General features: G+C 48.5%; 1 protein-coding gene across 5 annotated transcripts; it reads right to left on the reverse strand.

Moving 5' to 3' along the window:
- Positions 1 to 800: 800 nt before the first annotated feature.
- Positions 801 to 25,985, reverse strand: MAU2 (MAU2 sister chromatid cohesion factor; the record flags this gene model as incomplete). Of its 5 annotated transcripts, none has more annotated exons than XM_080928325.1 (19): positions 801 to 3,132; positions 3,228 to 3,355; positions 3,719 to 3,809; positions 5,459 to 5,570; positions 5,681 to 5,758; positions 5,932 to 5,981; positions 6,938 to 7,024; positions 8,815 to 8,880; positions 9,161 to 9,238; positions 9,591 to 9,694; positions 10,365 to 10,455; positions 10,523 to 10,669; positions 11,493 to 11,648; positions 12,090 to 12,117; positions 13,237 to 13,331; positions 14,070 to 14,165; positions 15,839 to 15,904; positions 16,249 to 16,266; positions 25,692 to 25,985. In XM_080928325.1, 19 exons carry the CDS (start codon positions 25,983 to 25,985, stop codon positions 2,872 to 2,874), a joined length of 2,046 nt encoding a protein of 681 aa, XP_080784451.1. In that variant the 3' UTR covers positions 801 to 2,871. The 5 variants fall into 5 exon arrangements, with proteins under 5 accessions (XP_080784451.1, XP_080784448.1, XP_080784447.1 ...); XM_080928322.1 differs by having other exon boundaries at positions 2,924 to 3,139; positions 6,941 to 7,024; XM_080928321.1 differs by having other exon boundaries at positions 2,924 to 3,139.
- Positions 25,986 to 26,050: the final 65 nt, after the last annotated feature.

Genomic DNA, 26,050 nt, shown 5'->3' on the forward strand with positions numbered 1-26,050 from the left:
GATGACTCCTGATCTTTACCTCTTCAGTGCTGGAACCACAGGTACATGCCACTTTGCCTGGCTGTGGAGTATTTTTGCTATGGGGGATGGGAGGCCATTCTCATGAGAAGCTAACCGTGTGCCCAGCCAACGTACCACAGGCTGGTGAGACTCAAACCTTCCAGATGGGGACACCTGCTGTCACAGGTACACACAAGTGAAGCAAGAGGATTCATCTAGCACACCCTCTCCAAAGGCTGGTCAGTGAGGTAGGACCCAGGACCCTGACCTGTTCTGAGGATATAACCTTCAAGTTGACAAAGGATGAGCAGACTCTACCTGAATTAGTTTAGGTAGAGCCTGGAAGGCAGGTATGCCCAGGTGTGGAGGGTGAGTCACACAGCTGGACTCTGAAGCCTCTCAGAAAGGACAGTGCTTAGGCACATAATGACATACCCAAGGCAGTGGAGGCTCTTTCCTTGAGTCCTCTGAGCACTGGGGTCTTGAATACAGGAGCAGCTGTGGTGTAATTCAGTGTGGGAGGTGTGTTTGCTGTGCACAAGGGTCTGGTTCTGCCCCCAGTAAAGCACAAAACTACCAACAAGTGGCTGGAGAGATGGCATGGGGGGAGTGCCACCTATGTATGGTCTCAGAAACTTCGGGTTGAAATTTCCTAGGTAAACCAGTGGAGATCCTGAAACTAGGCCACCAAAACAAATCAGTCTAATCTTAGAGTGGTACTGCACACCTTAACCTTGGGTGAGGTTTGGGGAACAGCAGTTTCAAAATAAACCAGGCATAGACAGCTAAATTCTGTTAATTTAGTCACCCCCCACCCAAAAAATATCAGTAAAACCTGTCTAATCTTATATAGATCTCAACTTAGTCAAGAGTCAACTAACCCATGGAAAAGCAAAAAGGCATTCCCTACCCCGGGGCCCAGGCTTTCCTTTATTGGTTTATCTGTATTTCACTGTGTAAACCCTTACTGGCATGTAACTTGGGAGCGTTCTTCCCACCTACCAAATGCTGGGATGACAGGTGTGAGCCACCATGTCCAGCTGGTTTCTGCCTTTTAAGAACTTGGGGTCTAAAGGACACCTGGGTAAAGAGCAGGCCTGTCTAGGGGCTTGTGTGCTGAAACAACAGGGCAGAACACCCTTCAAATGCTGTATCAAGACAGGAGTGGGATAAAGCTACGGCTCAGCTGGCAGAATGCTAGCCTAGCAGCACCAGGGAAAGTGGTGCAATGGCACATGCCTGTCATGGAAGGACTAGGGTAGAGGCTGGAGGATCTCAAGGTCATCCGTGAACAAGAGATACTGTATCAAAAAACAAAAGCTCTAAATGCTGCCCCCTCCAATCAAAACCCCAAAGCCAAACTTTCAGAGCCAGGCACTTAGATGCTGAGGCGTAGCACTGCAGAGCCTTCAACAGAAGCAGAAACAGAGAGCATCAATATCTAGCCAAAACCAAACAGAAAAAGGGTCTGTGGACAAGCTTTCCACTAGGCTGAGTTGAAAAAGGGGCCATGCCTCTGCCTCTGGGCTGCAGTCTACAGTAGAGGGGCTGCTGGCAGGGCTGGAGGGTGGGCAATGAAAAGACAGGGGAGTAGGGGTCCAAAAGGAAGAGACCGGCAAACAGACTTCTCACAGATTTCAGCTTATAGTTCCTGATTAAAAGGCTGCTAAAACCAGACCACACCACCATGTTTATAAAAACAAAACCTCTACACAATATGCCTTCCTTCACTCCTGTCACCTGAGGCTTAAGGGTTAACAGCCTCATATAGGACTAGTTAGCCCTCTTAACAACTCATGGGCTATAATACCTTTGTGTGCTAGCCCCTCTGGGATTCCCCCTCAATCTTTAGCTATTGGGATATTGGACATTGTGACTGTGCTGGGATCATGAAAGTGGAACCTCAACATTGACTATGGAGTTTGTCATGACTCTGTCCTTAGCTTCCAAATGCCTGAGATGTGGACACTAAAAGCACTCAAAGCACTCTAACATCAGAACAGATGGCAAGTCGAGAGGTCCTTGTTTGAATTGCTCTATGTACAAAATGCCCTAAAAGCAAAAAAAAAAAAAAAAAAAAAAAAAAAAGCTTAAATAAATAGGCAGGGCTGTGATGCAGGTATTGAGGGTAGGTCCCTGGGACCCAAAGGGCTAGAGGAAGACAGAAGGGTTGGGAGCACCTGGCCACAGGCAGTGGCTGCCAACATGGCTCAGAGAGGATGCCCATGAAGGCCTCGGAGCTTCATCCCTTCAGTCATGGATTCCAAAGCTCTGAGAATTGGCCTTCACATTGCCTGGTGACAACTTCTGAGCACCACCTTTGCCACCGAAGAGAGTACCTGCCTAGATACCACGATCTGGCAGGAACCACTGTGCCCCACCCCCATCACTGTCATCCTCAGGGCAGCTCTCAAGGCAAGAGGAGCTGAGCTGGTCCCATAACTGTCTTCCATGGAAAAGCCAAATAGCTGCCAGGAAGGAAACCCCTCATTCAGGCCCAATGGGACTTCTGCCTAGTCTTCGGCAGGGCCAAGAGGCAATGCTGAATATGAGCAAGGAGCTTCTTATGGGTCCATGGAGTCTCAGCCTCATCAACTGCACGTGCACACCTCTTTCCAAGCTCCTCCCTGAACTGGGCCACCCTGGAAGACCACTCAGGTTAAGAGGCTGACTTCCAGGTCCTCAGAAGTCCCTGAGTGCAGGGACACTGGAAGAACAGCAGGCTGAGGAAAGGGAGCCACTGCTCTCCCCTCAGCTTGCCCTGGGCTGGAGACCACATTGTGCAGCTGCACTTAGGTTTGGTAGAGCACTCAGATGATGCCTACACACACACTGTCACTTTGTTCTTCTCAGGTGACATCTAGACACAGATTAGGCCACTAGTCCCTTCAACAGATGGCACTGAGTCCTGGAACAGGTGCAACTGACTGTCACCCTCAGAGGCAGATGATGGTTCCAGCACTCTTGGGACTTGGCTCTGGACAATGGTGAGGGACTTGTGGGTGCCCTGGTGGTTTTGTTCCCAGAGAGCTCCCGGGCTGGGTCCAAGTTGGGGGCACAGGCCTCACAGAAGGCTGGCCAGGCTGGTGTTGGGTCCATTCTGAGCTTGGAACTGCACAGGGGGTGGGCCATCTGTCCACTGTAGGGAGAACACACATGAGTAAACCCCTGTACACCTGAGAAGTCAGAGCCCCTCATCCCTATGTCTGTTTCTCCACCCTTTATACCGTTATAAGGTTGTGCTCTGGGAGGCTGCAGGCCTCGATGTGGTCTTGCAGCAGCTGCTGTGAGAAGTTCTGGTGCATCTGTGCGGCCTCATGGGCATCCATGGCGTTCCCACATGCCTTGTTTAGGTCTGTGGATGGGGCAGGTGTCACTGTTTAGTTCATCCCCTGTGGCCAATCTCATACCAACCCAGGGGAGACAGGAGTTACCCTCAGAGATCCAACTCATTTTGAGACTCAGGTTCATCCACAAAGCCCTGTAGCAGGAACCCAGGCCCCACCTGCCATAGTTCTTAAAAATCCCCTTGAAAGCTAGGTCTGGTGACTTGGCATACAAAAGAATGTAAACTCACAACTTCAAGACCAGCTTTGTCTACTCAGAATTCCAGGCCAGCCAGACCTTATTTCCAATAAGTAAACAACCCCCCCCCACACCCCTGCTTGTATGATGTCAGGGCCCAACAAGCATGCCTGGCAGCCTTGTTCACGCTCACCTCTCAGGAGGGCAGATGACCAGAGCTGCACAGACATGTCTGGGATCTTGCTGGCCAGCTGCATGGCAGGTACCACCATGTTGTTACTCTCCTGCCAATCAAAATTTAGGAGTTAACAGTGAGGCCACAGAAGAATGTTTGACTCCATCTGCCCATTTTATGTTCTGTTGCTCCTGGACAAACTCTCATTGTGCCCTCAGAGCCTATCTAAAACAGTCCTCTAAATACTCTAGTCCACCTTGGAAAAAACAGACTTGAGCATTCTTGCCGTCCTCTGCACACGAGGCAACGAATGGGCCATACATGCCTCTTGCCAGCTGAAAACAGACAGCTCTGGCTCCAGAATTAGAAATGATTAAAACTATGAACTCATACAGGTGTCTAGAGGCTTCAGAAGGAAGCTGACAGACCGGGTGCAGACTTGCTTCTTTGAGCTGGCTTTTGTAGGCTACTGTGGGGATGTGAGGTCTCTAAGCCTGTGACTCCCTAACTAGATTTAGATTCTGTGTGTGCAGAGCTGCTGACCTAGCATCCCGGTGTTCCCATGACAAGGCTAGGGGAGACCTGGAGTGCAGTTTCCTGTTTCTGACCCCACGCTGAGGAACCCGAGGTAGTTCTGAAGTCCAAACCATGCCCCACTGAACTGTAGGCCTGTGTTTGGGTACTTTCTGTGACAGAGGCTGAGAGCACCCCCTGCTCTTGCAGAGTACTTAAGTTCAGTTTTTAGTACCCCCATGGCAGCTCACAACTGTCTAATTCCTGTACCAGGGAATCTGACCCCTGCACTTTTGACCTCTGTGGACACCAGGCACACACATGGTGCATATGCATACAGGCAGGAATAATATTCACACACATAAAATAAGTATATTCAGAAACGAACAAATAACAAAAATTTAAAAGCCTCAAACCAGATTCCAGTTCTAGGCACAGGTTAATAGAAAAACCACCTAACAAAATAAATGCAGCTCAGCTGGGTCAGTCAGACCGTAACCTCCAATAGCCACAACCAAACCATGTAGAGTCCTTCTCAGAAGAGCCGCCCCCTCCTCCAGACCCAAGCAAGGATGGCTCAGTAGATGCCTACATAGGGTGTGACCCTCACCTGAGCCAGCCCTCAGCTGGCTCTGTGGTTCTGGCTGCTGCAATAATTCTCACCCATCAGGGCCTTGCTCTCTAAACTGTCCCTACTGCTCAACCACCAGGCTCACTTTGACTGACATCACAGGCTGTGCTATCTCCCTAGTCAGGCTACTAGAGGCCAAGGGAGTATTTTACAGAAAGCCATGGTGTGGCAAACATTGCTAGACTAGCAGATTTCGGGCCCACACCACTACTCTAAGTGCTCTGAAGCACTTGCCCCATGCCTAGCAGCTGCCACAGCAGCACTGGAGCACTGACCACTCCCTGCTCTCCATGGTCAAGCTCACTATATCTTACAATGACACAACGCAACAAAGTCTTGTGACGTCATGTGGCTGATGGTGCCACAGACACAGCAGGGCTGAACACTGTTGGTCTCATCTATGGTTCTGAGACAGTCCCTTGGGGCCACAGATTCCCAAGGGATGGTGTGCTGAGAAGCCTACAGGAACATGGAGGAGGCTGCTGTCTCTTAGTTCTGAGGCTTGTAAGGCCAGGACCTTCCACACCCTGGATTCCAGGACAGGAAATGCCACACTCTTCCACGGTAGTGCTCCTCACATCTTGAGCCTGTGCACTGGACAGGTAGGGACTCACCCTGTGATTTCCCAGCACATAGAAAATGTGACCCAGGAGCACGAGGGAGCAGGCTGTGAGGCGGTTCAGGTCCTCCGCATTTGACATCTTTAGAGTTTCTCGAAGAAATCTCCTGTAAGAGGAGACAGATGCTGACAACCTGCAGATGTAGCAGTCGTAGAGAAGCAGAGGTTGTCTGAGAAAAGAGAGGCCATCATACATGATGCCCTGACCCAAACTTACTTGGCTTCATTGTAGCGGCCCTGGAAGAAGGAGAAGAGTCCTCGGACGTAGAAGGCTGCTGCTCGGAGGCAGTGTGAGCTGCAGGAAGCAGAGTCACAGTTGGGTACAGAAGTTTTCTAAAGGCAGCCCCTGAAAACTGTCTAAAGGGTAAGGTGCAAGTAGTGTTGAGCATGTGTGGGGGTCTGGGTCCCACAGGAGCATTTACCACCCCAAGAACAATGGAAAGTTTGTGTTGGATACCGGTGGCTCACCTGACCGGGAAGCTGTGGTCTGGGTTTATCCTCTCAAGCAAACTGTACAGCTGGTGGAGAAACATCAGTCAGGGCTCCACCTAGAGGAGGCCAGGCCCTGAACATGCTACAGGGGACAGGGCTTCTTCCACTCCATGGGAAGACTACCACAACATGCAGCATGCCTGCCCTGAACAGCCTCAAGATGGAGTGTCCATCTGAGGGAACCATGCAGGAGACAGGGGCAGAGTGGGGACACTGGGACACACAGTATCCTTGTGATCCAAGAATCCTGCCTTAGCTCTCTGACATCCAGGGTGGCAGAGGTTGGGCTTCCTGCTTCTCCCAGCACAGACCAGGAAAGTTAGCCATGATTTGTGTAGACAAGAGATAACAGTGGTCAGGGCTGGAATGAAGGCTGTAGAGGTCAGAGAATATAGGCCACTCTGGAGGGACTCCAGGGTAGAATATCCTAGGGTCAGAGAAGAACTTTTGTGGCTCTGGCTAGGAAGCCAAGTTCTCTTGGCTTATGAGAATAGCCCTGTGATGATGGCCAACCTACCCATATAAGACTTTCTTCCATATGAGGTGTGGCTCTGTGGCAGAGTGCTTGGCAGCAAGCAAGAGCCCCAGGTTGGATGCAAACTCCAGTGTTTTTTTTTTGTGTCCTTTTAATTTTTGGGAGTCTCTGTGCAGCCCTCACCATTCTGGAACTTTCTCTGTAGATCAAACTGGCCTTGAACCCAGAGATCTATCTGCCTCTGCCTCCTGAGTGTTTAGATTAAAGGCATGCACCACAACCACCTTATGACATTTTTTGTTTGTTTTAAGTACAATGTGGGGTCAATAAAGGTTGAGTGGCTTAGGATGGGACAGAGATCACATGGCTACAGGAGTGTTGTCCCAGTCCTGACCCTCACAAAACACTAAACATCTGGGCTTTTCTAAGGTCTGTGGGTGCCTAAGGCACCCATAGTCCCCGCACAAGAGATGGAGAAGGATACCGAACATGAAGCATGTCACCTACTACCTCTTGGTGTCTATTTCCTTCCCGTATATACACACTCGCAAGGTTGGTCACGATGAAGGCCCACAGCTCCTGATGGTTGGTGAGCTAGAATGGAAGATAGGGCATTTAAGAGGCCAGCTTGGCCACTGTCACACCCTGTTGGGGCCTGACTGGACCCAGAGCTGCACAAGGGCTCCATTCAGACTCAATCAGCTCACTCCAAACCCAAGCCCAAAGTTGAGCTCTTTGTTCTAATCCTGCCTGTGATCAACAGTGGGTAACGACCAGCCTTGCTGTCCACACAGTCCAGACTGGCTTGCAGTTCTCATTCTTCTAGCTCAGGGTCCTAGCAGCTGGGTAACAGGCCCGTAACCGCCCTGGCTTGTTTTTGCTTTGTAGTCCAAAGATGTACAGTGAGGCCCTGAAGCACACTGGGCATGGCCTCTCCACCGAAGCATTGATTATGGAAAGTGTGATGGTCTAGAGAAGGAACAGGCCTCCAGGTGTGGCAGTGCAGGCTGGTCACCCCAGCACTTGGAAAGGAAGCTGAGGCAAGATTAAGAAAAAAAAAAAAGAAAAAAAACAAATCCTTCTTTTTCAAGACACTGTCTGTCTCTGAACTCCATATGTAGATCTGGCTAGCTCCAACCTCACAGAGATCCATATGCCTCTCCCTCCCAAGTGCTGGGATTTATTATACTACCACACCTTGCCAGGCAAGATTAGAATGTAAGGCTTGTGAAAGGAGACAGCCTATCTTAAAAAACAGGCAGGGGCCGCAGCTGGGCAATATAATACTTGCCTGGCATGAGTGAAATTTTGTGTTCAATCTCCTTAGAAAAGCCCAGGTGTTTGGGCCCTCTGACTCCAATTTAGTGGGCCTGGCACACAGAAGCCCAGGGCTCCCTTCCCTGACCTGAGCTGCAGTAGCATTGGGATGCAGGCTGTGAACAACAGGAGGAGCCTGAGTTTCAGGATGAGGTTTGTTTGTCTTAGCTCCTCCCCTCAGCACATGACTTAAGCATTGTGCTGCTGAGCCAAAGCCATATACAGAAGACAACCACTAACATGAGAGTCCTGGCTTCGCAGCAGCAGGGCCTGGGGTCTAGGGAGACAGACAAGTGGGCAGCCAGTTGACTTTTCACATAGGATCCAGACATTTAGCAACCAAAGAGGGGAACCCCTACCCCACAGTCAGAGGGATGCTCCAGCCACCTTGCTTATAGAACATAACATACTCTATAAAACCTCTACTGGGGGATACCTGGGGAATAGGTCAGTAGCCTCCCTTTCCTGCAAGGACACTGAGCCAAAGGTAGGGACATCCTTCCCTGGTCCTGGGCCAGGTGGGCACAGTGGGAGGAGAGCTGTCCGTAGAGGCATCTGCATCGCTCTGGGAGAAATGGACTAGCTTCTTAGGGACTAGTAGGAGTTGTCTTAAGGGTGTGGGTGCTTTGTTGGGGATCCTCTCCCTGAGGTAAAACCTGTCCTTTATCCCTGAGCATCTATCATAAGACTTAGGTAGGATAAAGGCACATCCCACATAATGTGACTCTACCAAACCCCAAAACCCAGCATGACTCCAAGAGCAGTACAAACTGATCCAGTGTGAGAATGCCCTCAAACTTACCAGGTGTCAAAATGGCTACCAGTGTCCCTGTATTCCTGATACATATGTCCTTTTTGCATATCTTTCCAGGGTTAGATATACAACTCTTCACCCTAGCCACCTCTAACTTCAACAGGAGCTGTGTCACTGTTGTGGCCACTGTCAGGCTAATGGCAGTAGATGTGGGCTCAGTCTACAGCTCTTGAAGCAGACCTAAGCTGCTCTCCATCCTTTTTGTGTGTCAGCCAACCTTACACCATATTGTTACTTAGGAAGCCAGCCTTACCCGAAGGGCTGTGGTAAACTGGGCTTCAGCATTGTCCATACAGTTCACGGAGACACAATACAGGCCCTGCAAGGACAGGGATACATGTAGGGCTCAGGTTAGAACCAGGGCAGCTGGCACAGTGACCACAGGCAAACATACTTTGTACCTGGGCCCTGGGATGAGCTTCAGGTTATTGTAAAGGACCCTCCCCATAACACAACAGAGCTCATGTTTGGATGCTGCCTGGGTAGTGTCATAGGGTTATTTACTGGGACATCCAGATCTTTTCAGGGTAGATCACATCCTCTGCCAGGTATGTGCTGGATTCTGGCACGAGTGAGCACAGTATCTGGGGCATACTCACCAGCAGTGTGTGCAACTGGGCAGCATGGTTGGAGAAGAGCCTAGGGGACTGCTGGCACAGCTGGCAGACCTGGGAGATCTGAGGAGAGAACCAAGACATGCTCCTATTTACCTGCCAAACTGGGGCCAAAGTCCTGTCAGGAGGAGCCACCACATGGAAGAGGATGACCCTGATCTTTCTCCTTGCACATGCTAGCCTTCGTCCCAGTTTCAGGTTACAGAGTGCTTCCCTAATATTCTCAGGAAGGTGTGCATTTTGGTGACATGGAGCCCAGTCATATCCCATTGTTCCCTGAGCCTACGAGTTTTAGGAAACTAGACTACTGGCTTTACACTAGGCTGGAGCAGTGGCGGTGAGGTCACTGTACCCTCCCCTCAACAATGGTGCCCACCCAAACCAGCTCCCACATTCCAATCTCTGTGCTTCCTACCTCCTGTAGTGCAGTGGCCTTGTGGCCTGTGACAAGCCGGCACATGATGATGTGCTCCAGCAGGATCACTTGGAAGGATGACAGGATGGGGCTGCAGTCCAGCACTGGGGACAGGAGGCAGGAGTGAGCAGGCAAGCATGGTACCACCAGGCCTGCCCCATCAAACCTGCTACAGCCTCTCCCCATCTAGATAAGGATATAAGGTCAAGCAAAGGCCACTGTAAAGTATCCCAAAGCTGAGAAGTCCCCAGTGAATGGGGCTCTTAGCAAGCACAGGTCAGGTCCTGGCTTGAATGCCAAGCACCAAAAGCCACAGAAAACTCCGGGCTGAGCACTGTGCTACCATAGGTCATCTCAACAGAGGCTGCCTGTTACCCCTCCTAAGAGTTCCAGAACCTGCTGAGTGGGTTCTCCAAGATGTCTTCAACTGTGTATGCCTGAGTGGGAAAGAGCCCAAGCCATGGGGACCTCAGACAGTTCCTGGCAGCCCTGCACAGATCTCCTTGCGTGAGGAAAAAGTTGTTGTCCAACCCAGCTTGATGAAAAGAAAAAAGCACAGTTCCACAGGTTCAAAGAGATTTAGAGGAATGCTAAGGCCACATGCACACCCAGGATGCATGAAATAGTCAAGTGTGTGGCTAGAACCTTAGAATCTGGAAGGTTCATAGCAGGTAGGTGAGGGCTAGGATCTGACCCTGGCATCCCTGAACATGGCAGTGTCCTAATATCAAGGACACCTGGGACTGCTGGGGTCCCTGTTTGGACAGCACTTACTCTTGAGCTTCTCCAACTGCATGAGTGCCTTGTCTGTGTACTTCTGTGCCTTCTCCAGGTAACCAGCCTGCATCGAATGCATCACTGTGACCTGCAAGGAGAGCAGGTGGTGGTCACAAGGCCCTCTCCCAGCCCAGGCCCAGGGTGACAGGACTTACCAGGTAGACGAGCACGCACATATGCTCCTTGGGCAGCCAGTGGAAGAGGTCAGCAGGGTTGCTGGGCAGGATCTCATCATCGTGTAGAGTGGAGATGGTCTGGATGCACTGCTGCAGCTGCTTCAGGCACGGCTTGACGCTCTTCACCTGTGGCATGTATGCTCAACACCACACCCCAGGAGGCCAGGCCTGCCCAGCTCCTGTACGGGGACTCTCCTACTACTACAGGAGTTCTCCTCAGAACTCCAGAAGCCAGGCTTCAAGGAGGCAAGAAGAGGCCCAGTAGTTGCCTCCCACAAACAGAAACCCTGTTAGCACTATGGCTTCTGCCAACCCTTCTGTCTGTCATTCTAAGCCTTTTGGGGATAGCTATGGTTCTCAGCATTCAGGGACAACTAAAAGCTGCCATGTCCTTATATGCTGTATGAGGAGCTGGGCACAATGGGAACACAAGGAAGGCCCTTACTAACAACAGGGTCACTGAGCATTTCTTGGGTCCCCACAACACTGGCCTAGTACCTCACAGGGGTGAAGAGCTAGTGGACCCGTAGGAACAGGAAAGGGCAAAGGCAGGCAAGGAAGCCCCCCATTCATTACTCATAGGCTGAGACCATCATATAAACACAAGTGCCAGGTCTTCGACACAGCCACACAGTCATACTGGGGTCCCTACTGACCCAAAGCTGTTGTTAGCTGGAAAAGGGGAGTCTGTAGCACACTACTCTGCTGTTTTCATGGCTTCCATGAACTTCCTTCAGAGGCCTCCAACCATATGTGCACTCAATGGATGTGAGGCCACAAATTCTTACTCCAATGAGGATAGGCCCACAGGACAAAACTGAGCACCCTCTATCTGTGGGGTTGTGTCATATAGTATGATGGAGCCCCAACTGTATGTTGTGTACTCACAAACATTCAACAGGAACATGTCATGGCAAACCCTCCCCACAGACCCTGAGGGACAGCATACCTGCCCAGCGTCCAGGTAGTGGGTCACCTGCAGCACCAGGAAGAAGACACGTAGTGACTCCTTCTGGATGGGGTTGCCCTGCCAGTTCTCCACAATCTGCCCACACAGTGTGAGCAGTGGGTGCACCTCTTGCAGTTTTCGCTCCATTAGCAGCAGCTAGAGGGGGGAGAGGGATGGAGCGTCACTGTTACCAGTCCAACAGCTGAGGACACCCCTCCCCAGCCCCCAAAGAGCAAAGTTGGGTGCAATGAGGTCAGGTGTGGCAGCACTTGCATCTAATCCCAGCACTGGGGAGGCAGAGGCAGGCAGATCTCTGTGAGTTTGAGGCCAGCCTGGGCTACATAGAATTCCAGAACAGCCAGGGTTACATTGAGAGATCTTACCTCAAACAAACAAAGCTGGACACAACAAAGAAATTAGGGTACAGGCAGCCCACAGCAGGCTTTCTCAATAGCACATCTACTACCTGAAACCTCAGAGCCCCAAATGAAGTCCACAAGGGCAGAACCCTTGCTCTAGTTAAGACACTGTGTAGAAAAGCCCCCACAGGTGGCCTCATGCCCACAACACGGCTGCACATACCCAGCCTTGACTTACCATCCCCTTGCTGAGCAGGAATAATGCCCTGAAAAAGACACAAGATATCAGGTTTGTAAGGCACCAAGATCAATACAGCTGCCCCTCAGGAAGATGTGCTTTATTTATAGGACATTTTAGAGTGCTGCATTTTGTCCTATCTATGTTTACAATTGGAGGGGGCAGATGCTGGAATTGATGTTAGGGTCTTATACACACTAGACAGTACTCTGCACTGCACTATACTCCTAACTTAACGTTGAACTTTTATATGGAGTTCTAGAACAGCCAGAGCTACATAATAAAGAGACCTCGTCTTAAAAAACAAAACAAAAAAAAAAAACTTTGTCTATATATGTGTGCCTACATGCACAAGTGCACCACCTTCACGCAGGTGCTACCCAAAGAAGCCACAGGGGGCATCAGATGCTGAGGAACCGGAGTTAAAGGAAATAGTATCTCCTGAGGTAGGTGCTGAGAAATGAAACAACAGAGGACAGAGGGAGTAGGGAGTGGCTTGGCTGTCATCTCGTCACCTGTGCATTTGGCTGTGCCCAGCTCATGTCCCCCCAGGATTAAGGGCATGGACTCAGGGATGGCAGTCAGTGCCCTTCCTTTTCTGTCACCTCTCTCAACCCCACTCCATGGACTTCCCAAATAGATCTATGTACAGGCTGAAACCAAGGACAGAAGCTCCCACTGCAGGGGAGGGTGGTCTCATACCAGTGTCAGCCCATACAGGAGGACACCGAGCCACACTTAGTTGTGCACAGGAGGCACCTGTGCAATAAAGCCTGTGGCTGGACAAATCCTACCAATGTTTTCTATTTCAAGAGATTTGGAAGTGTGTAAAAGTACAAACCTGTCACCCCAGCTCTTAGAAGGCCGAGGCAAGAGGATTAAAGTAGTTGGAGACATCCTGGCTATAGTAGTGACAGCCTATCTAAAATCACCAGAGAAACTGCGCCAGTACCAGCTCTACCAATGAGACACTGCCCTGCCTTCCCAGCCAGTGTTCACTTGACATCAACTGTCACTCGCTAGGATCGATTCTGCACGGGTCACTACACCAGAGGCATCGCACACTAAGGTGCCATGTTTAGGGTCAGTAGCAGAACGGCCAAGTTCTTCCCAAGTTAGCAGGAGGAAAGGGGTGGGCGAAACCTACCTCGTATATTCAGATCCCACCACTCGGGCATACTCGGCTCCCACACCCAGGAGGTCACAGGCAGATACCAGGTCCTTCTCCAGTGTGTGCAGTTGCTGAAGAGGAGAAAAAGCAATGACTCTGGCTGCCAATGCCAGTCCTTAGAACTTGCCTCAGTGTGTCTATGTCTCCTGTATCTGCACAATTATTACAGTGTTGGCTTGGAGTTCAAACACTAACTGCTCTGGGTATAAACTAAGCCACGCCTAGTACTCTGTCACTTCTGCTTACTGGTGCAGAGAGCCAGCAGCTGAGCTCTGGGGCAGACCCAGTGAATACCAGGTAGGCTACCAGAAAGGGCTCCCTTGGAGCAGTAGTCTAAGGATGCTTCAAACCCAGAAACCTGGGAAACTGAAAGAGACCACATCTGATTTTGGTCCCTAGAAGGGCATCTTCCATGCAGACACTGGGTATAGAGCTCAGCTCCCTTGCACACAGAGTGTTGTCAGCTCTGAAAGCTGGGTAGGTTGGACAGCTGCCTAGTCCACTTCCTCAGCTGCACATGGGAGGCTGCAAGAGACAATGTGAGCACAGAGCATAAGGGAGGAGCATGGGGGAAAGGCCACAAAGTTTAGCATCTATGGCTATGTGAGTGATAGGGCTGTGTTACAGAAGAGGACAGGACAGATGGCCAGGTAAAGGACAGGTAAACGTCAGCCAAGGGTCATCCAGGTACCCCCAAGAAAGAGGTGCAGATAGGATGTAGGAAAGAAGAGGTGACTGACAGTGTAGGATGACTTGTTCCTCTATGGCAGCCCGGAGATGTCCCAAGGTATTGCTCACTCTGTACTCACAGCGAGCTGGAAGAGCAGGCGGCAGTGCCAGTACGGTGTCTGCTGTGAGATCTGGATAGCTTTCCGCAGCAGCGGTTTCGCGGCATCCACAGAGTTCTGGAAGGAAATGAGGAGGACGACAAGTTGGCATCAAATGAAGCTCTGATGCAGCAGCCACGGTGCCAGCAGGGCCCCGTCCCTCCTTGTTCACTTTCCAGGGTAAGATGGGGAACGCTATTACAGTGTACTTGCTGCTAGCTAAGAGTTTGCATGGTTTCAAAATTTCTTCTTCCTCGGTGTGGTGGCACACCTGTCTTATCAATGTTTGGGAGTCTGAGGCAGGACAGCCTGTGAGTTTAAGCTACACAGTGGCATTGTTTCAAAAACAAATTTCTTTGAAGTTTTTTATTGTAGAATAATAAAACCAGGTATGGTGATTCATTCCTTTTATTCAGCTATCAGGAGGCAGAGCAGATCTCCAAGTTGGAGACCAGCCTGGTCTACAGAGTCCCAGTACAGCCAGGGCCATATAGAAAGGGCTTGTCTCACCACAAACAAAACAAAACAAAACCAAAAAAACCCCAAAAACAAAACAAAAAAAATCCACAAACAAACAAACAAAAAGTTTAGAATCTACAATAGCCTCTCATTCAGACAAGTATGACTGGCAACATTACCTAGAATCTTATCACCGAGGAAGGTGAGACACAAAGTTTGAATTTGAAGCCAGTCCACGCTACACAGAAAATTCTAGGCCAGCTAAGAGTAGGTACATACCACAAACCAACTTTAAAACTATACATATATGTGGTATTGGGCGAGGTAGTGCATGCTTTCAATCCCAGCACTTGGGAGGCAGAGACACCTAGACCTCTATAAATTTGAGGCCAGCCTGATGTACACAGCCAGGTCTAGGCTAGCTAAGGCTACATAGTGGGATCCCGTTCCAAAACAATAGTCCCAAAGCCTCCCTCCATAAAACCAACAACAAAAACCCAAACACGAACTTGGGGGACATTGAAGATGGCTCTGTGGTTACTTGCTACTCTTGAGAGGGCTTGGTTTCAGTTCCTAGCACCCATGACAGCTCACAACCTCTGTCATTCCAGTTCCATGGAACCTCATGATCTCTATTGAACTCAGTGAACAACTGGCAAGATATAGTATACTCACACACACAAAACTCTTATAGCCAATGAATAAAAATAACACAAATTTGAAGGGTTGAAATTAGTATGGTGCTGGAGACTGTCAGCACAAGTTCCTGGCACTACCCTAGGACAACAAAAAAGACACAAGGAAAAGTTACACCTTAAAGAATATTGGACAATGGTGCCTGGTCACGTATATTATAGTAAGTAGTACACATCAGGAGGGTCAGGGACAGAGCAGAGCTCAGTGGCATTATCTGTCTAGTCAAGGTGAGATCCTGGCTTCTATCCCCAGCCCTGAATGAATAAATACAGATATAAAGAAGTGTGAGTGAGCCATGCACATGGATTTCTGAGAGCTGAACACAAATAACTTCTTCCCAGCTGGGAACCATGCTCTCCTGCTAGACCCCAGGAAACAAGGAGACCCTGCTTTCAGAACCAGCAGCATGTTCTCACATCTTCTTTTTAAAGATTTATTGATTTTATGTATGTGAATACACACCAGAAGAGGGCATCAGATCCCATTACAGATGGTCGTGAGCCACCATGTGGTTGCTGGGAATTGACCTCAGTACCTCTGGAAGAGCAGTCAGTGCTCTTAACCGCTGAGCCATCTCTCCAGCCCCGTGTTCTCACCTCTTGACAATACAGCTCTGACAACAGGCTCGCTGCCTCAAATTTAACATCTTCAAACTGCGGGATCTGGAGAAGTTCAGTTAAGGAAGTACAATGCAAAGACATCTCTTTAAAAAGGGTCACAGCTCCAAGTAAATCCTCCCCTCCATGATGCAGGGCAAGCAGAGGAGGCTGACTTGGGGCAGAAAGGAGCAGGAAGAGGACCTTGCTGCCCAGAGAATGGTGGCTGGCTTTCAGGGCAGCTAGGGTACATGGTATGCCAGGGCAAGAAACATTGACTTTTCATTCGACATTACATGGGGGTATGGCTCAGTGGCAGAGTGGCAGAACATTTACTTAGCATGCCCCAAATGTTGGGTTCCACCCCCAGTATGAGCACCCCTCAAAATACATATACAAGAAAAGGATACTTGCTGTGATATCAACCACTGAAAGAGAAAGAAAAAGGATTAATTAATTTTGGGGGGATGGGAGGGTCAAGAAAGGGTTTTTCTGTGTAGCTCTGGCTATCCTGAAACGTACTTTGTAGATCAGGATCTGCTCAAACTCGAGATCTGCCTGTTTCTGCCTCCTGAGCACTGGGATTAAAGGCAGGCACCACCACACCCAACTAGAATTAATTCTGAGGCAAGTGCTTGGTGCCTGGTTATAATGGCCTTATACCATACTGGCACAGCAAGCCCATCACTAAGGGCAGTGTGGGGAGAGACAGCTTTGCTTCCCTTGCAGTCTGGTTCTGGGATGGAAGCTGCATGGCACTTGGGGGATGCCTAATAAAGAGGAGACCTCTCTTCCTAACATCAGACAAGGAGCTAGGACTATTCTAGGGAGGGAATCCCCAGGGTGATCTTAGCCACACTCTATACTTCAGCAGGGCTGATAAGACTGAACACTCATGACCTCAGGAGTGCTGAAGAAGTAGCATATCAAAGAGGCTTCAAGTGGGCAGAGCTAGCCTCAGAAGGGGAGTGAGTACACCAAGAGATTTATGAGTCTCTGTCTCAAAACAAAACAAGGACACAAACCAGTTTCTCAACACCTTTAGCCTCCCAACACCTGCATTCAATTGCACACACAAACACAAGCACACACAATTATAAAAATAAATAGTTGGGCCTGGTGGTGCATACCTTTAATCCTAGCACTGAGGATGAGTAGGCAGAGGCAGGTGAGTCTTCATGAACTGGAGGCCAGACTAGTTAACATAGCTAGCCTAGGCTAAAAAGTTAAACCCTGTCTCCAAATAAATAAATAAATGATTCAGAGGGCCAGCTTTGCCTTAGGGAACTACTGTTTCTCAAGCTACATGTTTCAAGAAAACTCCTTGGTAGTGTGCCGCAGTCAGTGTTCAGTTGTTAAATCTCCCAAGTACATGCTAACACTGTTCTGATAACCAAGGGTGCAACAGTTACCAAAGGACTGAGGAGGAGAGGAGTCCTGACAGGTGTGGAGCAGACCGGGCCCTCACTCACCCACCCCACGGTGTCAAAGGGTCACACAGGATGAGGGCACTTGATGCTGAGCTTTGAAGGCTAGAGCAGGATGTAACTACAGGAAAGAGAAAGCGGTTGGTGTCCAAACACAGGAGAGATAGCAAGAGAAGAACCAAGACCTGGGGTACCTAGAACTGCAAGGCTGACAGCTTAGTGCCACTCATGGCAGCGGAGGCTGGGCGTCCACTCCAGGTTTGAACCTGACCTGGTGGGGAAGAATCAAAGTTCCTGGCCAGATTGTTTTGTCTTTTTTTAAAGATTTGTTTTATGTATATGAGTACTCTGTTGCTATCTTCAGACACACCAGAAGAGGGCATCAGATCCCATTACAGATGGTTGTGAGCCACCATGTGGTTGCTGGGAATTGAACTCAGGACCTCTGGAAGAGCAGTCAGTGCTTTTAACTGCTGAGCCATCTCTCTAGCCCAGACTTTTTTAAAAAATCAGCTTAACATTTATTTATTTGCGTATTTACTTATATGATTTATTTATACAGAAATAAAGGAGTGTGAGTGAGCCATGTACACGGATTTCTGAGAGCTGAACACAAATAACTTCTTCCCAGCTGGGAACCATGATCTCCTGCTAGGCCCCAGGAAACAAGGAGACCCTGCTTTCAGAACCAGCAGCATGTTCTCACATCTTCTTTTTAAAGATTTATTGATTTATTGATGCATTCAATAGGCCATGGTGTGAGGGTTGGAGGTCAGAGAGTACCTTGTGGGAGTCAGTTCTTTCCTTCTACCACATTGGTCCTGGGTACTGAAGCCAGGCTGTCATGTTTGGCAGCTAGTACTTTTACCTGCTTAGCCATCTTGCCAGCCCTACAACATGGCTTTAGAGTTGGCTTAGGATAAGTGTAGTGGTATGTTTTTGTCATCCAGAACTTGAGAGGCAGAAAATCAGAAGTTCAAGGCCAATCTCAGGTACATAAAAGACTGGGGATATGACTCAGTTGGTAGCATGGCTGTTTAACCTATGGTAGCCTGACCCCATAATTCAAGGTCATCCTCAGCTACACAGTATAAGGAAACTAGCCTAGATTGCACAAGATCTTTTCTTAACAGAAAGCTGTCTTAGAGCAGAGACCGGTACAGAGGGAAAGAAGAGGCTCTAGTGTGACCAGAAACACCTACCTAGGTTGCCTCTTGAACCAGCAAGACAGAGGGAGTCACAAAGAAGGGAGCTGTTGGCTAGGAGGAAGCACTGTAAAAGGCAGAAGGCAGGAGGAGCAGCAGCCTCCTCTGGTCAGCTCTGGAGGCCTGCTCAGAGCATCAGTAGCTTCCCAGGACCACAGACTCACTGTGTTTTTTCAAATAGGCAGCTGAGGGATGAATCCAGAAATCACAGCCAGCTGCCAGGGAATGGAGACCCACTGCTCCAATTTCTTCCATGTCTGGGCCATCTCCTTACAGAAAGGCCTCTTTGTTATTTCCACTTAGGTTTCCTTGTGGCTGCCATCTGCCTATTTAGCCATACCTTTCTTTCAAAGCCAAAGGTCTGTCTGTCTTCCTGTCTGCTAATGAGTGGACATCCTGTCCTGTGATCTCCTCTCTGGACATTCACTGCCTTTCCAGAATCTTCCACTACCCTATGGCCCTCCAGTCCTCTCAGACTCTCCTACTATTATTCTCTTGGAACTCCATCTTCCTCTCATACCTCCTTCCATCACCTTTTGTGTGCAGGTATCCTTAGACATTGCTAAATTGGCAGGGACACATTCTAAGACACATGTTGCTAGGTGATTTCACACGTGTAAAAGTAATCCAACACCAACATGTACTTTTACAAAACTGAGTCAGCCACAACACTAGGTGACATAATCTCTCTACAAGTTTGCCATTGCCAAAATGTCTTTGCACAACCTATAACAGCATACAAAATGGAGGACGTTAGGTAAAGTCCAGGTCAAGGCTGTTTCTCCAGCGGCTGCTTCAGGGTGACACTCCACAATACTTGGGAAACATTTGTGTCATGAGCAACAACTGCACCCACTTATGGACATTCATTATCTGAAGAGATTGGCCTCAGCCATGCCTGGACATCTCCATCTGCAGATGGCCCCGGAGCTATTTCTTCCCCTCAAGGTAGGGTCTCTCTACATAGCCCAAGCTGGCCCTGAACTCCTGCCTCTCTTTCCTTCACTTGAAAAGTGTTGAGATAACAGGCAATAAAATCCAGGACTTCTTGAATGATAGGCAGGCACTCTACTCAGTGAACTACATCTCTATCCCACTTTTTTCTTAAATTTCTTGAGACAGGATCATGAAGTCTAGCTTGTCCTCAAACTATGGAGATGAGGGTGGCCTTGAGCTCCTAATTCTTCTGCAGGTCCACAACAGGTTCAGCTACATTGATTTATTTTTATGTGCTAGTGTTTTGCTCGCATGTATGTCTGTGTACCAGGTAAATGTAGAGGCTAAAAGAGGGGCTCAAATCCTCTGGAACTAGAGTTATAGATAGCACCCACTAGATGCTGGGAATTGAACCTGGATCCTCTGGAAGAGCACCAAGTGTTCTTAACCATCTCTCCAGCCTTGTCCAGCTGCATTTTAAATCCCGTGGGCATGAGAAGAGTGTGGGGAGTTTTGAGTCGTTTACCATTTGGACCACAGCAATGAGTTCATAAAAAAAAGTACGTGAAACAACCATGAATCTATGTCCAAACTGTTGCAAGGTTAGCAAGATGACTCAGTAAAGACACATGCTGCCAAGCCTAAACACCAGACTTTGGTGACTGGAATCCACATAGTGAAAAGAGATAACCAACTCTCACAGTTGTTCTCTGACTTCTATACACATGCTGTGTATTGCCTGGGCTGGGGAATATAGCTCAGATAGTAGAATGCTTGCCCACCACAGCTCTGCACTCCATCCTTGGCACCCACCTAAAAATCATGCATGTACTGTGGCCTCAGCACTGAGGGAGAAGCTGGAAAATAAGAATTCCAAGGTGGGGCCCCTATATAAGTCATTTTGAAGCCAGCCTAAAATGAATAATGAATCTCAAAGAAACAAAAGTAAAAGATATACAATGTATCCTAACTTAGCTGTAAGCAGTTGTACATTATAAGACTCAAGAAATTTTATCTCTTCCTTGTGATTTTTTTTTAAAGCAGTCAAAATAATAACTTTCTAGTTCACCAGGTACATGGTGGTTGTTAGCTCTCTAGAAACCAGTGGGGTTGCCTTCAGGTTTCCTTTCGGTTTTGTTGTTTTGTGAGGTGGATGTAGTGTCAGGTGCTACCTGTTACTCTGTTTACTTGGGCTTTTGCTATCATCACAACTTACTGTTGCTATCTTTACTTTGAAATAGAGACTTACTATATAGCAATGGCTAGCCTAGAGCTGATTTTAGAACCAGGCTTCCTCCAAGTCTCAGATCTACCTGCTTCTGTCCCTAGGACATTAAATATATGTTACCATCTAGCTTTTGCTTTTTAAACAAATATATATCTTGTTCAATCTGACAATCTTTGCTTTATGTGAGCACTCCCACACACATGCAGAGGAATGTAGAGGTCAGAGAAGAATGTCAAGTGTCATACTCTGTATCTTTCTCTTATTCCCTTGAGGTATGCTAGCAGCCAGCAAGGCCTAGTGTTCCACTTGTCCCTGCTCCTCAGCAGCCAACACACTGGGGTTCCCAGTGAGGTCATGCGTAGGCACATGGCCATGCCAAATCCTTTCCATAGAGACTGGGATTTGCACTCCGACCCTCCTTCTTCAACAACAGTTCTCACCCAGTGAGCATTTGTCCAGCCTCATGCTTTTTTCATTTCTGAGGCAAGGCCATGCTGGCCTTGACCTACCTAACAGCAGTTTTTTTTCTTGCCTTAGCCTTCAAAGTGCAGGGATTATATTATAGGTTGAGTCAGCACATTCAGCTTTATAGGTTCTTATTCATGAAAAACAAAGTAATTAAGAAAAACAAACAATCAACCCCCACCAATCCAGGTCTTTTAATTTACCAATTTGAGTAAAGAAAGCTACTAATTTCAATAATGGAAACAGAGGGAGCTTCCCTAATTTCCTGCTACAGTCAGCTAAGGCTCTAGAACAGCTTCCAGCCAGCATCACGTTGGCATCAGGAAGTCAAGAGAAGGGTGGGCAAAATGGCTTAATGGGTAAAGGTGATTGCTATCAAGTCCGAGCACCTGAGAGAACAGATTCCCCCAAGTTGTCTTCTGACCTGCACACATGCTCTTTCTGTACACACACTCTAAACAAATGTTAAAGAAGGAAGTCAGGAGGTCTTTATCTCATCGGTTTGCTGAGGATGATGCTTAACACAGGGCTGGCACATAAGCACCAAGAACACAACAGTATTTTGTAGGCAGGATGAGTCAGAATGAAAGGCCATGCTGATAGCTCATGGAGCTGCTTTGTATGAAGGCCACAGACCGGGCATGGGGCTCTATTCCAGTTTTGTCCAGTGTAGAGTGGGACATGGTCAAAATCACAAGGAAAAAGAGCTGCTGCAGCTGAGCCACAAGGAAAAAGAAAACAGGTAAAGCAGACTCCCAGGCTAACCAGAGAATGAGCAGTGCCTGACCAGTGGAAATGAAGCCGCACATCTAGGTCAAGTGAACAAAACCAGCATCACAGAGCATTTAAGGCAGGTGCAGCTAACACCTGCTGTCCATTACCCTTGAGACCAACCTGGCCAACTCCACCTTCATGACAAAACATGGGAACATGGTCTCTATCTCAGAATATCTTGTTGTTCTAAACTTACCCTATCTTGTGGAAGGGCTGTTATATTGTATGCTGTGTTGCTAAGGTGGTGTGAGTCACATAGAGTCTGATGAATACAGCACTGCAGTACTTACTGTACCTGAGACCTAAGATTCCTGCTACTGGAACATGCAATAGAGGGTTAACAGGTAGGGGCAAAGAAAGGAGGGAACTGAATGCATAATTTCAAACCTAAGAAGCAGCCAAGTGCGGGTATTGCACACCTCTCATCCCATCAATTTTTTAAAAAAGATTTATTTATATGAGCACACCATAGTTGTGTTCAGACACATCTTAAGAGACATAACAACAACTCCCAGCAACCACATTACAGATGGTTGTGAGCCACCACGTGGTTGCTGGGAATTGAACTCAGGACTCTGGAAGAGCAGTCCTGGACCTCACTTTGTAGACCAGGCTGGCCTTCAACTCACAGAGATCTGTCTGCTTCTGCCTCCTAAGTGCAGGGATCAAAGACACATAACACCACATCCTGGCTCATCCCAGCACTTTCTAAAAGAACCCAATTATACTTTTAGGCCGGTTTTGTTTGTTTTAAAGAAAAGGGCGTTTTATTGTGTGACTTAGGCTAGCCTGGAGTCTGGAATTCCTGGTTTCAGGGATTTCAGGGTATATGGGGCTATAGGTTTGTGTGCTGATTCATGTTCTGATTCTTTACTGAGTGGCTCCAAGAGAAGAGAGTAAAAGCTCATAGCTTTGCCTTTAGGAAAAGTGCAATTAGAAACAAATGAAGGGGCTGGTGACACAGCTTTGTACCTGAGTGGCTTATAAACAATTCTAGGGTCACTCCAAGGACAGCAATATCATTTTAAATAAAACTCAGGGGAACTGAATGGAGGAGCAGCTGTGATTAACAGAGTTTTACAGGTATTGAGCTGGGGTGACTTATGGAGGGCACAATGTGGTTCTGTGGGAGACCTTTCAGGAGTCAGCTTTCTGTGACACCAAGAGAAAGCACTTCTCAAGGGTAGGGTTTTAATTACTGGTCTCAAAGCCAAAGCTAAAGAGAGCAGCTGCAGGCATGACTGCACAGGGCTGGATGAATGAGATACAAGGAAAGAAGGGAAAAAAGGGAGGTGGGGGATTAACTGCCCTGAACAAGAAAGAAAAGAACATTTCAGAACCAGCCAGGCCCTGGCAGCCTCCAGCCTGTACCTACACTGAAGCACTTGGCAGTCAACCTCACTCACCACTGCCCTGGATGCTCCAATCCACTGGCCCCAGGTGCTCGTTGTTGACCTGAAACCTTGAATGGGCCACTACCTCATACAATTCAAATGTCACTCATACAAACAAGAGGTATCCTCATCCCTGTATCAATTCTATCCCTTTCTCTACAGTGTCCGTAGCTCTTATACAAACAGCCTGATTGACTGTTACTCTCACTAAAGAAAAGCTACCACGGACAGGACTTTTCAGTCAGCTCAGACTCAGACAGTCCACAACAGGCTTGACATTTGGTGGGAGGGGAACAAGCATCTCCTTGATGAATGAGTAAGACAACACCAACCAAAAGCACTAACACAATAATGACATCTTGTTCTAGATGGTGGTCATTAAACTGCAGGACTAGAGAGAGAGCTTGGCAGTTAAGAGCACACATTACTCTGCACAGGACCCAAGCTCCGCTTCCAGCAGCTCCATCAGGCAGCTCACATACAACTCTTCCAGTCCCAGGGGACTCAAGAGCTCTGACCTTAACGGGTACAACACACAATTAAAAATAATTAAATCTTTTTCTCTTTAAACTCACAAACTGGATATGCCCAGATTTCACTTTTTTTTTTTTTTTTTTTTTTTGGACAGAGCTTCTCTATGTAGCTCTGGCTGTCCTGAAACTCCTTCTGTGGACTAGGATGGCTTCGAGCTCCAAGAGCTCTGCCACTGCCCAGCTCAAGTTTCACTTTTTTTTTTAAAATCTATGTGAGTACGCTGTATGCTGCCTTCAGACACACCAGAAGAGCCACCATGTTGGTTGCTGGGAACTGAACTCAGGACCTCTGGAAGAACAGTCAGTGCTCATAACTGCTGAGCCGCTTCTCCAGCCCCGTCATCGGTTCTGTTTGAGACAGGGTCTTGCCCTGGCCCTTTGGCAACACTCACAGAGATCCATCTGCCTGTCTCCTGAGTGTCAGGATTAAAGGCATCCATCACCATTCCCAGTTTCTTTTTTAAATTATAATTTTTAAAAATTAATTTTATTACCTGTGTGTACGTGTTTGAGTGCAGGTTAATTCGGAGATCAGCGTCCTCACCTTCCCCTTAAAGCCAAGTTATCAGGCTTGTGCTGCAAAAGCCTTTACCCAGAGTCATCTAACCACACCCACTTTTCTTTCTTTGAGATTCTCCTCCTATGTAGCTGAGGCTAGCCTTTTGACTCTACCTTGAGCATGCACATCACAGGAAGGATGATTGCTGGAATTGAGGCCAATTCTGTGCTACATAGTGAGACCTCTACACCCCCACCCCAAACAAAACTCCACAGTGTGGTCTTTGCTAAATCACTTCACTTAGCCAACTCTATATGGTTTTACTCTTTTTTTTTTTTTTTTTTTTTTTTTTTTTTACTATCTATACATATACTGTCTCTATCTTCAGATACACTAGAAGAGGACATCAGATCCCATTACAGATGGTTGTGAGCCACCATGTTGGTTGCTAGGAATTGAGCTCAGGACCTCTGGAAGAGCAGTCAGTTGCCATTGCTCCAGCCGGGTTTCACTCTTGAAATAAGGAAGTTAGTTGGTTCAATGAGGATTAGAAGTTCTAACTCTGCAGTCTGGGAAACATGGGCTTTAATGCCTTCCTGAAAGCAATTTACTTAGACTGTCTGCAGGTCAGTACTTTAAACATCTGAGTTGTCTCAAGGAGCTTCTTCAATCAGAACAAAGATAAGAAAATGGCAAAAAGGAGGAGGAGGAGGTGTGAAAGAGACACAGTTGCCATGAAAAGAAACAAGTCTTACAGCCACTAAGTTTACTGAGAAGCTAATGATAGACACCTCTTCAAATTCTGTGAAACAACAAGACGTCACAAATCAAGTTGAAGGTGGAGTGGGGATTCCTTCACAGACGGACCACCAACGGCGAGACCGACCTCCAGACCCCCGAGGTACTACTGACTCTAGAAGCTACATACATCCTTCTCTTCACACCCTCACAGGGCAACAATGTTCAACCAAAGGCTCAGAGTCAATATCCAGGCCACAAGGAACAAGGACTCGAGACCTAGACACCCGAAAGTCAAAACTTCTGGTCCAGGGACTAGAAATGGCATTTTTCAGATCTCCTGAGACCTCGCTTTTACATCTCAGGGAGCTTGGATTTCTTCCTATTATATGCAGCTACATTATTAGGTAGGTGCTTCTAGGCTGACCCTATGGGTAATCTTTCCACGACCACCCGACTATGGGGGTCCCCGATGCGAGAACCAAGTTGTTGCTAAGGGACAACTTTCCTAGTTCCCGGGTGAGAGGGCGTGGCGGAGCTGTGTCTGTCACCTCAGGTGAGGGCAAGGCCTTCGGAAGTCCAAAAAGCCCGATGAGGCGAAGAGGATCGAGTCCCTAGTACCCCGCGGCCCGACCGCCCGGCCCGCACACTCACCGCCTTCTCCAAGTGGCTGCGCGCCTGCTCGCTGTTCTTCGTGTGGTGGTAAAGCACCGAACCGAGCTGCAGGTGCGTACGGGCCTCTATCCGCTGAGGCGGTTTAAAGGGGAACACGGCCTGCAGGCAATGAACGCACAAGCGAATCTTGGGCGGGCTAGATGTTCGGAAGTGCTCGGCGAAACCCAGGAGAGCCAGATACCACGACTCGGCTGCCTCGGCCTGTGCGGCCTGCGCTGCGGCCGCCTGTGCTGCGGCCGCCGCCTGCGCCGCCGCCGCCGCCTGGGCCGCCATCTTGGCCTGCACAACAACAAGCCGCCTCCACAGAGAGGCGGAAGCACCTTGAAGGGCGGGGTCTG

Source organism: Micromys minutus, assembly GCF_963924665.1.
Source record: "Micromys minutus genome assembly, chromosome: 14".
Taxonomy (NCBI): Eukaryota; Metazoa; Chordata; class Mammalia; order Rodentia; family Muridae; genus Micromys; species Micromys minutus.